The 15,339-nt window shown below is 39.3% G+C and overlaps 1 protein-coding gene across 10 annotated transcripts in view; it reads right to left on the bottom strand.

Moving 5' to 3' along the window:
- The window catches only part of ARFIP1 (ARF interacting protein 1), an 89,412-nt gene that overhangs the window by 35,937 nt on the left and 38,136 nt on the right, over nucleotides 1–15,339 (bottom strand). For 8 of the 10 annotated variants that reach the window (XM_073341364.1, XM_073341369.1, XM_073341370.1 and 5 more), the window contains 2 exons: nucleotides 6,365–6,473; nucleotides 1,474–1,569 (listed from right to left, as the gene is read on the bottom strand). The exons of 1 other annotated variant lie outside the window; for it this stretch is intronic. In XM_073341364.1, the coding sequence (XP_073197465.1) occupies nucleotides 1,474–1,569; nucleotides 6,365–6,473 (205 nt within the window). The remainder of the gene's footprint in view (nucleotides 1–1,473; nucleotides 1,570–6,364; nucleotides 6,474–15,339) is intronic. One more of the 10 variants, XM_073341373.1, reaches the window with a different exon arrangement.

Below are 15,339 nucleotides of genomic sequence, written 5' to 3'. Positions count from 1 at the left end.
GCATACTTCATAGTTTTATTCGGTCCTCATTCACGAAGACAGTGGAACTCATTAGTCCTCATTCAAAATCAGCAATAAAGAAACCAAATAAAACAGAATAAAGGGTCACCATCAGTACACCATAATCAGTCCCCACTTTTTGCAGGTACCAGTCAGTATGGAATGTTATTCAAATTGCACCTTTTGATTTTGAATTGAAAAGCTGACTCCCAATATCAAATGGTAAAAAATGTTGCTGCCATTTTGTTGGCAGCACCCTACATTGCCACATATGCACTGACCACCCAAGTTATGCCAAGGGCTCTTTAGTATTGTACAAATGAAAAAAAAAATTAATGAAGAGCAAGGTAGTTTGCTAGTACATGGATGAATTCCCAGAGTTACATACACTCCACGTGGCTCCTCATGCTATGTTAGTGTACTTAGTAGCATATACAGAGCCTTGCTGACTTCACTTCTAAAGAGAACAGCAAAATAAAATGCCTGTCATCAAATGCAAGACAGAGTCAGTATGGAAATGTTTTTCTTCAAGTTCCTAAGGAAGTATTATACACATGAGAGTTAAAAACCTAAGCTATTTCAAAAAGGATACTTGACAGTGGCCCCCCGTCCCTCTTTAGGTAGAAAAAAAGCAAGTTATGTAAGGAGAAAGTTTAGTCATTAGGCTTTCCAGTAGCATTCCAAGCTGAAAAACTGAATTATTAGCAGAAGACCGATTGGCATATGAAGGTGCAATTATTCAGAAGGCCCATTTAAACTGGAGAGAGAAAAAGAGAGAAAGACTATCCCTGCACCTGCCATTCTCGTATAATGCAGAACACTCTGTATATTACAAATAACCTGGCAAGGTTAGGGTTAACAAGGGTTTGTAAAAACAGTATACTTCTGCATATATCTCCAGACATTCCTTTATAGCACTGAGCACCAACATGTGATTTACACCTTAAAAACATAATTTTTATACAAGTAATTAATCCTCACAGCACCCCTCTGAGGTAGTTAAGTATTCTCCCCATTTTAAAGAGGAGGAAACAGACACAAAGAGGTTAAGTAACTTGACCAAAGCCACAGAGTCAGTCGGGACAAAGCCCAGTTTGGGTGTTATGAACTCCAATCTCATACTTGGAGTATTAGAATATGTGTCACTGTTTTGACTGGCAGAGAGAAAAAAGTTGACTGCTTTAGCTCTAACAATTAGACCTAGAGTACTTGTTTTTATTTATTGTTGATAAAAAGTAAAGAGCTGTACAGATTATACTTAATGCTTTGGAGCAGGAAAAGTTGTTCAGAATGAAAAGCATAGGTTACTTTGCAAACTGTAGAAGCCCAGAAGTGACAGAACCACCAAAAAGCAGGAATTACTTATCCACCTAGTTTATAAAAAAAGTAAAATTATTACAGACAGTAGGAGTTAGTGTAACAAAGGTGTTAGTGGAACTAACAAAGGTATTATCCAGTCAGTGTTGTGAATACCTGTGGGAATAATTAAATCACTCCCTTGTCCAGCCAGTCTGCTAGCTGCTGCATTGCTAGGAGATATAACGGATGATATGGATGATGCTGAGGAACCTGAAAAGGGGACACATTTAACCATGAAAACCCATCATCTTCTTTCCTCAGAAAATATGTACTTTTATGTACAGAGGTAACTTTTAGTGTTGGGAGATATACGTGGAACATCAACACAAAACTAGAATAGTGTATGGAATAGTTCTTGGAATTTCTGGTAGTGATATATTAGAAAGGAGTAGCTGTTAATATGAAATCCTCAAAGTTACTCCTGACTTAATCGCGTGTTTTCTTTAAAAGAAATTGGCAGTATGACTGGAAGTAATCAACCAAAATACAAAATGCCAGATACAGGAGGCAGGAAAGAAAACACATAAAATGACTTTCATACTGTTCAATATGGCTGCTCTTCAGCTGAACTCTGATTTTTCTTATCTAAGTAAAAGTCACTCTACCATTACCATGTAATACTCCTAACCTTGAGGGTTGATACTTGGACTCAATTCCAATTTCAGATAAGCAGGTGCAGGAACAGATTTTAATGAAGTGCAGTAGCTATCTGTCTATAATATGCAGCAAGAATGCCTGATATCTGAGATCAGGATTGAGTCATTAGGTTGTTAAAACGTTAGCCTGTGCGGTTCTCTGTCTCGAAGAAAAAGGCCTACTAAAAACATTAATTATATTAAAAATATTGAGTTACAGGCATTGTTGTGTTAACAGTAAGAGTGCTGTGCTCGCAAAGCTATTACACATATTTTAACAAATCATACAGCTCATGGCTTTATACTCTTCCACATCAAGGAAAGCATATAGTAAAATAGTCAATTTAATTGTACGGACGCAACCATGAAAATTTCACCCCATTTGCCCAGGACAAAATCCTTTTTCTGATGGGTGACTAAAATCAGTAATAACCTCCCCGCCCGCAAACAATCATCATGGTATTGCAATTGTATTGCAAGTCAATTTTGCGCCTGAGCATGTTAATTTTCATAACATTTTTTCAAGGCTGCATAAAGATCTAATGGGTCAATGTGCCTGTAGACATTATGTACACTTTAATAACTTCCACAAAAGTTATACTTTATTAATTCAGTAACTTCCCAAAAGAGCTCTTTAAATAACTGAAGCAAGACTCAGCATATGTTTGTTATATATGTCCCTGTAGCATGGAGAATGTCTCATCTCATTATTCCAACTGTAAGAGCAAAGCATAACATTTTTAGCAACATCATTAATCTGCACACACAAACAAAGTTAAGGCTGAAAGACATTTATTTAACTTGCCCTATCTTGTCATAGTATGATGATATGTTCTATAAGAGCAGCAATACCTCAGGTACTAATGTCCCCAATTCTGCAACTGGATTCACGCAGGCACAAAGGTCTGTCCACAAGGATCCTAATACAGGAGCAGTGTCTAATCACGAAATGGTAAGCAAGCTACAAACAACTTTTCATTCTTTAAACTTTCTTGTGCCAGAAGCCAAGAAAACATGGGCCCCTTACTGAATGAGGGAGGTAACCTAGTGACAGAGGATGTGGAAAAAGCTAATGTACACAATGCTTTTTTTGCCTCTGTCTTCATGAGCAAGGTCAGCTCCCAGACTGCTGCACTGGGTGGCACAGCATGGGGAGGTGGTGACCAGCTCTCTGTGGAGAAAGAAGTGGTTCAGGACTATTTAGAAAAGCTGGACGAGCACAAGTCCATGGGGCCGGATGCACTGCAGATGGCAGATGTGATTGCAGAGTCATTGGCCACTATCTTTGAAAACTCATGGCAATCGGGGGAGGTCCCGGAAGACTGGAAAAAGGCTAATGTAGAGCCCATCTTTAAAACAAGGGAAGGAGGAGGATCCGGGGAACTACAGGCCAGTCAACCTCACCTCAGTTCCTGGAAAAATCATGGAGCAGGTCCTCAAGGAATCAATTCTGAAGCACTTAGAGGAAAGTGATCAGGAACAGTCAGCATGCATTCACCAAGGGCAAGTCATGCCTGACTAACCTAATTGCCTTCTATGATGAGATAACTGGCTCTGTGGATGAGGGGAAAGCAGCGGACATGTTATTCCATGACTTTAGAAAAGCTTTTGATACAGTCTCCCACAGTATCCTTGCCAGCAAGTTAAAGAAGTATGGGCTGGATGAATGGACTGTAAGGTGGATAGAAAGCTGGCTAGATCGTCGGGCTCAATGGGTAGTGATCAATGGCTCCATGTCTAGTTGGCAGCCGGTATCAAGCCGAGTGCCCCAAGGGTCGGTCCTGGGGCCAGTTTTGTTCAATATCTTCATTAATGATCTGGAGGATGGCGTAGACTGCACCCTCTGCAAGTTTGCAGATGACACTAAACTGGAAGGAGTGGTAGATATGCTGGAGGGCAGGGAGAGGATACAGAGGGACCTAGACAAATTAGAGGATTAGGCCAAAAGAAATCTGATGAGGTTCAACCAGGACAAGTGCAGAGTCCTGCACTTAGGACGGAAGAATCCCATGCACTACTACAGACTAGGGACCAAACAGCTAGGCAGCAGTTCTGCAGAAAAGGACCTAGGGGTTACAGTGAACGAGAAGCTGGATATGAGTCAACAGTGTACCCTTGTTGCCAAGAAGGCTAACAGCATTTTGGGCTGTACAAGTAGGAACATTGCCAGCAGATCAAGGGACATGATCATTCCCCTCTATTCGACATTGGTGAGGCCTCATCTGGAGTACTGTGTCCAGTTTTGGGCCCCACGCTACAAGAAGGATGTGGAAAAATTGGAAAGAGTCCAGCGAAGGGCAACAAAAATGATTAGGGGTCTGGAACACATGAGTTATGAGGAGAGGCTGAGGGAACTGGGATTGTTTAGTCTGCAGAAGAGAAGAATGAGGGGGGATTTGATAGCTGCTTTCAGCTACCTGAAAGGGGGTTCCAAAGAGGATGGATCTAGACTGTTCTCAGTGGTACCAGATGACAGAACAAGGAGTAATGGTCTCAAGTTGCAGTGGGGGAGGTTTAGGTTGGATGTTAGGAAAAACTTTTTCACTAGGAGGGTAGTGAAGCACTGGAATGGGTTACCTAGGAAGGTGGTTGAATCTCCTTCCTTAGAGGTTTTCAAGGTCAGGCTTGACAAAGCCCTGCCTGGGATGATTTAGTTGGGTATTGGCCCTGCTTTGAGCAGGAGGTTGGATTAGATGACCTCCTGAAGTTCCTTCCAACCGTGATATTCTATGAAGAGTATCCAACTTCGCTTAAGCTTCATTGTTCACAATACACTTCCCCCATCCTACCCCTTCTAATTTTGCTTCCCCCCCATCCCCCATGTGTTTTTTTTTATGCATTCTACTGAGCAAAAAATCGAAGTTCGTAAAATTCAGCGTCAATCATATTTTATCTTTTTGTCTATCGGGTTATTCAAAGCCTATCTCCATCATCTCCCATTCATTTGGGAAAAACATAATTAGAAATAATCTGAAGTAACTGTTTTGGAGAAAGACTGGAATATTGTTTTTAAATTCAGGTTAGTTAATGATGACAATCTATGTTTCACACAGAGAAAGCATGAAGTTCCCAGTTTCTACAACAAATGAAAATTAATAATTTTGTTGCCTACATTGTAAAGCATTTTTGACATTTCAGAATTATTAGCATAGCTTGAACCATGTCCTGTGCACTTTATTTTGGTAGTAGTTCTGTTGTACCTGCTTTGTTAAACTAGTGTATTACTGCCTTATAGACAGAATGAAATGAAAAAGGGATGGCAAGCAGTGTTTATGATTTATGCAGCTTTTCGTTAGCTGTACTGAAGATTTCATCAAACACTCATGAGCCACCAAGACATATGCAACAAGTTGTACTTTTTTGCTTCATTTTTAAGGTTCTATTTATAAAAGCAAGGATATATATAAGTTATACCTTTTACTATAAAGACTCCGTCTCACAGCTGCTCACTCAATATTCAGTCAGATTTTCTAAATTCATAATCTTGCTTGAGATAAAGTAAAACTATATATAATAGTTTAAGATTTCATTTATGTCCTGTTTCCTTTATTATTTTCAGACAGAAGATTGAGAAAGTGCTATTATTGGATTGTTTAATAATTTTGCATTTCTCAAGGTTAGTTTTTAAATAAATCCATTCAAATTAAAGAAACCTGCAGCTCTATGATGAGCAAGTAAAATGGTGGATCCATCCTCAATACGATGAAATTTTTGTAGTATTTTTAGGACTGATTCTTATGCTTGGTGTCTAAGAACCTTTACAACATATACATCACAATAAAGAGGAAACAATTTAGTCTCATTAGAACAACCTACTCAAGAGCTGCGAAAAGAGGATTTCACTGTAATTCTATTTGCTTTAGAAAAGCGAAGTGGAGTGGTAACTGATAGTGGGACTGGTTTGAGCTATGTTTACAACTTGAACAATACCTCTATCAATCATTTGGTTATATAGCTCTAATTATGTATAGAGTTTTTACTATAATCTCAATTTTCCCTTCTTAATATTACCGGTATCCACCAAATAGCATACATATTTTTATAACACCAAGAATCTTTTAATTAAGAAATCCAGCATGATTATAGGAAAGGAGCTATTAAAATTAACTGCACGCTAGTTAAATAGGCTAATCTGCTATGAGTTTTCATTAAAACCCCCTGACAAGCAGATATCAATTTCTCATTTTAGCAACCCAGCAACTGAGGAGAACACACATTTCACACCTAAGGTATACACAGCACATCAGAATAATTGCTAAAGTGTAAAGCAGCTAGAGTTTGAAGAGGGTCTTAAGAGGCTATGCCTTTAAAAATATGCCTAAATCAGGTAAATTGTTGAAATGTAAAAATCATGTAAGTATAGTTTTTACCTTGAAATGGCCCTGCTTCAATGACTCCCTCTTTGGTGCTGTCAAAGCCATGAGATGTTATTTGGGTTTCTGAGAGACCAAGCCCAACGGGTAACGAACGTTTCAAATCCTTGGAAATGTTTGAATAAAAAGGAAAATCCATATAAAAACCTAGATAAGGAAACGTTTAGGCACTATAATATCTTTTCAATTGCATCTTAAACAATTCTGTCTATAGCCTGGAACTTGTCTTATGGTGTCATGGCATTCTATTGTGATGCATTGGTAGCAAACATTTACAACATAAGACACTGTTTTTCAATGTGTGTTAGATGAAACAGTTTGTATGCTCATTTTAAAGAGAGTGTTGATTTGTTAAGTATATGGAAAAAAAAGATGAACAAAATGAAAACAAAAAGAAAAACAAAAGAATACTTTTCCTTTCCTTACCAATGTCCTTACAGAAGAAAAACAAGAAGGTAAATTCTAGTTTTTGCAAGTGGTTGAGTGCAAGATTAACTCCTAGATACTAAAGAGTTAATAGTAATTGCTAACAGAAGGTTTTCCTGTAGTCCCGGTCTTCATTTAGACTGAAAGTTTTTCTGGATTGTACAGAACAAGTAAAATTATGCAAAGTGACAAATACATCATGACTCTATATAATACTTAGCGCAATTTATTCATTCAAAGCACTGTTAAAACACTAATAAATCCTTAAAGCTGGTCTGAAGTGGGAGAGTTAGTATTATCCGTGTTTACAAAAGGGGAAACTGAGGCAAAAAGATTAAGGTATTTCCCAAAGACTATGCAGCAAGTCAGTCAGGATTAGAAGATAGAATGCCTTCCAAACTCACAAATTTCCCTGTTCCACACTATGTAGAAATAAAAGTATTAAAAACAGCAAGCAGAAGGCTCAGATTAATAATTCAGTCACAGCACAGGTAGATTACGTAATCAGAAAACCGTAACTGCTGACAAGGAATTCTGAATCTTTCTGGTTTTAGCAAGATGAAAAGAAACAGATAATAAAGGAACAGATGAGCATTGCATGAAGTATGCAGAGAAAAAGCATTTATTTTCAAGATGCTATTGCAGGGCATATGCGGTAACTACTTCTAATACACATACACAACTAAGAATTAATATCTTTAAAACCCAAGTGAGGTTTTAAATATATTGCAGTAGTCACTTAATCTGCAAGCCCCATGGGAGTTGCTGCATAGGTGTGATATTACCTAAATTGCAGTTAGCATGTAGCTCTGAAGTCCACAGTAATAATTCCCTGCAATATAAACCAACTATCAGGAAAAGAGAAACCTACAAAACACACAAACTCCACAGTAATAAAAAGGTATCCTTAGCAGAAAAAACAACGAGGAATCCTTGTGGCTCCTTATTTGGGCATAAGCTTTCGTGGGCTGGAACCCACTTCATCAGATGCATGAAGTGAAAAATACAGGAGCAGGTATAAATACATGAAAAGATGGGAGTTGCCTTACCAAGTGTGAGGTCAGTCTAACGAGACAATTCAATTAACAGTAGAATATCAAGGGAGGAAAAATAACTTTTGTAGTAGTAATGAGTTGCCCATTTCAAACAGTTTACAAGAAGGTGAGAGTAACAGTAGGAGGAAATTAGGTTTAGGTTTTGTAATCACCCGACCACTCCCAGTCTTTATTCAGGCCTAATCTGATGGTGTCTAGTTTGCAAATTAATTCCAGTTCTGCAGTTTCACATTGGAATCTCTTTTTTGAAGTTTTTTTATTGAAGAATTGCCACTTTCAGGTCTGTTATTGAGTGACCAGAGAGACTGAAATGTTCTCCTATGGGTACCATGGTGATATATGCCATCATGTGCCAGCAATGTCCCTCTGCCATGTACATTGGCCAAACCGGACAGTCTCTAAGCAAAAGAATAAATGGACACAAATCTGACATCAGGAATTATAACATTCAAAAACCAGTAGGAGAACACTTCAGTCTCTCTGGTCACTTAATAACAGACCTAAACGTGGCAATTCTTCAACAGAAAAACTTCAAAAACAGACTGTCAAAATATCATGTTCTTCATTAAGTAAGCATCTATTATTTTCAGTCTAAAATGGAGCAAATGCCGGTAAACTAAACTAGCTAGATTAAAAAGATAGCTTAGGTTCCGGAGCAATGAAGCTGCTTCAGCATGCACTACAAGCCCACCAAGAATTCTGGGTAATTACTCACAGGGTTATCCTGCACTGCCATGGCTTCACTGCTCTTGGGCCCAGGCTAACTATGGTACGTCTACCTGAGCTGCAATCACAGCCTGTGAATACAATACAGACATATCCTCAGTGTAAAGGCTACATAGTATTTGGTTGCAAACCAACATGTTTTAATGGCAATACCAACGACAATTTTTTTTTTTTTTAAAAAGGAAAGTAACTAAAAAGTACAAATACTAAACAAGAACAGAATCAATTATTTAAGTCTGTGTTCTCGCTTGCCAATTTAAATTGGTGATTTAAAAATCAGTCATCTCTGACCTGAGGGGTTTTTTGTTTGTTTGTTTAAATAAATAAACAAAAGGGGTGTTTGTTCTGGACATACGAGTTCTTGCGTGAAAACTTGGGTTAGGCTTTTTTGGCATATAATCTCAGACACTTAATTATGATTTATTACAAAACACTCCTAAATAAGAAGGCTGCCAACAGCCCACAATGGTCTTGATGAAGGAATTTATCACTGACAGTTCATATGGAAAAAAATATTGAGATAATTTGGAGAAAACAAATTGTGGGGGAAAAAAAGAAGGAGAGGCATGGTATGTACAGTCCTATTTACAGCAGTAGAGAAATGATATGCATGGTATGGGAGACTTATTTTTGAGGGGCTAAGGGATAAAAAAATGGCTTTGATTTGCATTCCCTTAGAAGCTTGTTATTTGGTACAAGGTGGGCAGTGCGGTGAATAACCTAATTTTAAAGGAAAGTGACTATACTTTGTCCCAGGACTAACAAAAAAGACAAATGAGACAAAGTCATGGACTGCAAAAGAGCACTTCCAACTTCATGCAGTTGACCTTCACTTTGTCAGTGTAGAACCCATGCAGTCCCCAACTTCCATTGATGCATACATTTAAAGAATGATGAGTGGTTCCACCCAGAAAAGTGACCCAAAAATGGTATTTTGTAATCTGTTGCATCTGACTCTGGAGCTGCACTGGTACAGCTGCGCTGCTTTAGAGCTTAGTGAAGACGCTGCCTATGCAAATAGGATTTTCAAAATTATAGGCATCTAAAAATGCAGAAGGTGCCTAGTGGGATTGTTAGGAGTGCCTAACCTTAGGTACTCTTGAAAATCCCAGTAGGCACCTACTTGCATCTTTAGGTGCCTACATATATTGCAAATCTGGCCCCATGTCCTTCCAAGTTATCAGAATTACTAGATCTCATCCTCTCCCACCTGATTTTTATTTATAGATTGGAAAAGGAAAACAAGCTTTCCTGCTTTTTTTCAACTCCCAATTTGCTTTTCAACTTTGGTTGAACTAGTCCAGAAAATACTCTTGGCACTAAAAGCAAAAAGAATTAAGGCGAAAGCTTTCTCTACAACAAACTACTGATGGTTGGCGAAAAGTAAATACTGGCATTTGCTCCATTTTAGACTGAAAATAATAGATGCTTACTTAATGAAGAACATAGTATTTTGAAATATTTATAAGGCTTGAGTTGACTAGAAAAGTCAGATGTTCTCCCCCTGTTTCTGTTCTGTACAGTGATCAATAGTACCAGTGTGGAGTCCCAGGAGAAGTCTTGTCAGACTGTATGCTCCAACGTATAAAGTATCAATGCCACCAGTACTGAGGAAGCAATATAGGTCTCCAAGGAACATGATCCACCAGCCTTTGAAGGTTCCTGGTTGCGATGCAGTTTGAAAAAAACCTGTTTAGACAAGTTAGCATGAGGACTCTTGGCCTTCTTCTTGGTCAGTGTCAGACTGCAGTCAGTCCTGAGTCCCATCTGGAGATCTTTGTTCTTCCCTGCCTCCAGGAAGGGAAGACTAACTCAAGGAGGGCTGACTAGAAGGCTCAGAATGCTCAATAGCAGCATGAGGTCCCTCATGGCTAGAAGATCTCTCGTGTCCCAGACTGGCAGCTCCTGTAGCCAGGACCACTTGTTGAAACCTGCTTTGAAGCAGAAGGGACTGCTCCCAAGAGGCTACCCCTAAGTCACACATGCCCCACGTAGACCTTTCTATTGAAAATATTTTGTTAACGGGCATCATGAGTTCTCTGTGCACTTAGGAAAAGAGGTACAAGTGGCACACTTGCTAGCAATTAGACTCCCCTAAACAAAACAAACATTTTATAGGCACATCATTAGCAGGTATAGCAGACAAGCAAGACAGATTTTAAAACCTGGAGATCTGTTCTCTTTCATTGGGCCTCCTCCTCTGTACTGAGGTGATAAATTGCTTCATTTTTATTTTTTAAACCAATAGACAAATAAAACTGATCAAAAACTACAGTAACTATCATTCTGAACTATCTAGAAACTATGAAGAAAGGAGAATGACACTCACAGTGGGCAGTGAGAAGGAATGGAGTGGTGTTTGCAGCTGTTCTACCCTTTACCTTTGTTGTAGGAGGTGAGACAGTACATGGGTAAATGCACAGCCCCAATTGACACTGCTGGCTAAAAGATTCTGGGCTCATGCCTGGGAGCACAAACCTACAGTAGGATGTATGTGGACGAATGCTCAAACAAAAACTAGAGTTCTTAGTATAAAGCCAAAACTGATTAATATAATATACTTGATACAACACTACAAACGTTTGTAAGATTTGTTATAATCAAAACATGACTGACAAAGACTTCATAAAGTTGCAATGTTCTATATATTTTATTCTCAGTAAAATTAATCATTTTACTTGAAAACTAAATACCAGGGCTGAAAAAATCAAGTTGGAATTTGAGACAATATCAAGCTATGGTTTGGGTTTTTTGTTTTTGGCTGATGGTTTAAGTAGCAAAGAGATTCTATAATCAGAACTTGATGACAATTTGTTGATTAGAAATTTCCATAACTTATTTTCAGTATGCACTGCTTTCAGTAGTAAAAACTTGTTTTTCTCATTAAGATAAACAGATAATTAAGACACATCCATATCTTTTCAGACTTCAGTCCCATGTTAGAGCCAAAAAAGATCAAGAATGCATTTGTATCGTGTGATTGCATCAGCATATGTTTACTACCTAATTCTATGTTTTTCAGACCCCCACATTTTACTTAAGTTTTTCTTTCAAGTTTTTGAGATCTAGGCAATTAAGACAAAGCTCAAATTACAGAAAAACTACTGTTTTAAAGTATGTTTAATTTAGTTCCCCACAAAGATTCCATTAACTGCTACCCTATTTTTATATTAAAAATACCTAAAAGGGAGTTAATTATGTATGCTCTTGAAGGAAGGATAAGTTATAAACAGAAATGTTTCAGAAAATCTAGAAATTGAACCATACGTATGAATAAATACTGTAAGTTATTAAATATTCCTAGACAGAGAAAAGGAGAGTATCAAGCTTTATCTTTGAATTTCCTGTTTTATGTCATCTGATAAAGGTGAAAAAGCCTACCACATTCTCAAGTTTCCTAACAACTGACATAATGTTATCTGAACATACAGGGTTTTTTTCAGTTTATGTTTTAATAGAATGAGAAATAATTATAAACCATTAGTATACAGTTGCTGTAAGAAGGTATTTTACATGATGGTCTGTAAAGCTTTTTTGTGTTTTTCCATCTATGCGAGAGAACAGTTTTTGGTCCAGTACGTAATCCTGCTGCTGCTGCAAGTACACTGTCACATGCTCAACTGATATTTTATGGCCAATTTAATTATAAATCACAACATATAAGATTATGATTAAATATTGTAATTAGCAGTGGGATTGCTGGTGTATCGTACCGGTGAAGTAACTCAGTACATTTAGTAACAGTTAGCCACAGGCCAGGCTCAAACTATGGAGTTAGCCTGCTGATATTCAGTTACATGGGGGGGTGGGGAGAAGGAAGAAGATGGGAGAGAATATCTATCCAAAATTAGACAGCCTTCTTAAAATAACTGGTCGGGTCCACCAGTAAATTATATAGAGGTCAGCATGTTCTATGCAGTAGAAGTCTGCATTTGTGGGAAATCTACATGCATTTTAAAATAGTCACTCTTTTCAGAGGAGAAATAATTAATTTAAGTTAGTTTACAATACCACTATGAAGAAAAGGAGTACTTGTGGCACCTTAGAGACTAACAAATTTATTTGAGCGTAATTGTTCGTGAGCTACAGCTCACTTCATCAGATGCATTCGGATGCATGAAGTAAGCTGTAGCTCACAAAAGCTTATGCTCAAATAAATGTGTTCGTCTCTAAGGTGCCACAAGTACTCCTTTTCTTTTTGCAAATACAGACTAACACGGCTGCTACTATGAATACCACTATGGCCTCAAATTAAACATTTTCAATTAAACCTGTTTCAGTGATGAGAGTATAAGACACCTAAAACTAACATACACAACTTAAAAACCACTGCCCAAAAGGGGCTTTATCTTGAAGTGAAACAATGTTAAACTATCGAGTTAATTCCTTGGAAACATAAGCTAGTACATAACATCATTCTGACTCCATTACAGAAGGCACTGGAAAGCAAGTGTGCTGTCAGGAATTAGGCTCTTATTTGAGTAAAAAAATAAAATCACTTTCTTTGTCATAGGTGACGCATTTATAGGCAATTCATAATTACCCTACTCTGAAAAACAACTGCTTTATTAAGTGTGTGTCTGATACATAGTGACAACAGTGACATTGTACTAAAAGTTTTTATTACAGGTAGCAGTTCCACTACGGATAGTGGTATTATTGCCCCTTGGCTGGAACAGTTAACTAACCTGTTCTTTCCTTATTCTGGCTTGTGTTCTATTAAGTAGTTTCCAAGGGAGGTTGTGAATCCCCATCATTGAAGGTCTAGGTATACTACTTCGTTCTGCCTCTGCACAAAGGGCTGGCCTAGATGACCTGAAAGTCCCTTCCAGCTGTGCATTTCTGATTATCCATATGACCAGTGGGGAGCATATCACAACCTATAGAGCATATGGAGATACTTATGATAGTTTGTATAACATCAGACCTGCAAAAATTACTCGTGTCTGTCTGTCTAAACAGTAACTAAGTAAAAAACTTTCACATCACCACATTATAAGGATGGGACAAGTATATTTTATACTTAGGATGGCATATTTTCGAGACGATTTCACAAGATTAGAACAATATGACTTAGCCCAATCATTTTTTGTTATGGATCTTGCCTGCGTTGTTTCTTTTCCATTTAAAGTTTTATCCCAGGGATCAGCAACGTTTGGCCCGCGGCCCGCCAGAGCAAGCCCCCTGGTGGCCGGGCCAGTTTGTTTACCTGCCACGTCCACAGGTTCGGCCGATCGCGGCTCCCACTAGCCGTGGTTTGCCGCTGCAGGCCAATGGGGGCTGTGGGGAAGCGGCGCGGGCCGAGGGATGCGCTGGCCATGGCTTCCCATCGCTCCCTTTGGCCTGCAGCGGTGCACCGCAGCCAGTGGGAACCGCAATTGGCCGAACCTGCGGACATGGCAGGTAAACAAACTGGCCCAGCTCGCCAGGAGACTTGCCCTGGTGGGCCACGGGCCAAACATTGCCAATCCCTGTTTTATCCTCTCTTGGTCACAAAAGGTAGGGCTGGAAGGGACCTCAAGAAGTCACTAGTCCATTCCCCTGAGCTGAGGCAGGACCATGTAAACCTAGTCTTTGCCTGACAGGCATTTTTCTAACAAGTTCTTAATAACGGGGATTCCACAACCTCCAACCTTTTATAAAACTAAGCACTTTTTTTGTAACCTTTTCTCATGGGTCACATTTTCTAAACCTTTTATCTGATGGACTTTCTCCAATTTGTTCCCATCTTTCCTAAAGCATGGCTCCCAGAACTGGACACAATACTCCAGCTGAGGTTTCATCAGTGCCATGCAGAGCAGGACAATTTCCTCCCATGTCTTATATACGATGCGCCTCTTAACACCACCAGAAGGATATTAGCCTTTTCCACAACTGCAACATGTTACATATTCAAATTTATGATCACTATACCCCCCAGATCCTATTCTGAAGTTCCACTGCCTAGACAGTTATTCTCCACTTTATCGCTGTGCATTTGATTTTTCCATTTTAAGGCCTGGTCTACGCTGCAGATAGATTGACGCAAGGCACCTTATGTCTCCCTAACTTCGCAAGTGTCTACACCAATGGCTTCAACCTGCAGCGCAATCAGTACACAGCTGTGGTGCATGTGACATCTACAGGGCCATATAGGTAGTATATATATTGTGTGGATGCAGCCCACATAACACAGAGAATGGCATATGCAGCCCACAGCAGTAAGTAGGTTGAGAACCACTGGTCTACACTAAAATGTTACTCCTGCCGATGTAAATCACCCGCTATGCTGAGTCAATAACTCCATCTCTGCAAGAGGCGAAGCACTTAGGTCGATGCAGTTACATCGATGCAGTGTCAGTGTAGACACTGTTACTTATGTCGATGTTAGTGGCCTCCAGAAAGTGTCCCACAATGCCCCACTGTGACTGCTCTGGTTACCGTTTTGAGATCCACAGCCTGATGACCAGGTACACAGGTATACGCCCCCTCCCCTCTAAAGACCCATGAATTTTTGAAATTCCATTTCCTGTTTGCTCAGCGGGGAGAGCTCACCTAGCAACTGCCCAGCTGACCATGCGGCAGATGCCCTCCTGCTGGAATACACAGGAGCTGATGAATCTCCTGGTCCTGTGGGAAAAAGAGGCTATGAAGGGACAGCTCCATCCATCCACAGAAGTGCTGATATCTATGAGCAGATTGCTCGGGCATGGTGAGAAGGGCTAAAGGAGGGACCTGCAGCCGTGCCGCATGAAAGCCAAGGAGCTGTGGTAGGCATACCAGAAG

Source organism: Lepidochelys kempii, chromosome 4 (assembly GCF_965140265.1).
Source record: "Lepidochelys kempii isolate rLepKem1 chromosome 4, rLepKem1.hap2, whole genome shotgun sequence".
Lineage (NCBI taxonomy): Eukaryota > Metazoa > Chordata > Testudines > Cheloniidae > Lepidochelys > Lepidochelys kempii.
The sequence above is the reverse complement of the archived record's forward strand: the minus strand, read 5'-3'. Positions and strand labels throughout refer to the sequence as shown.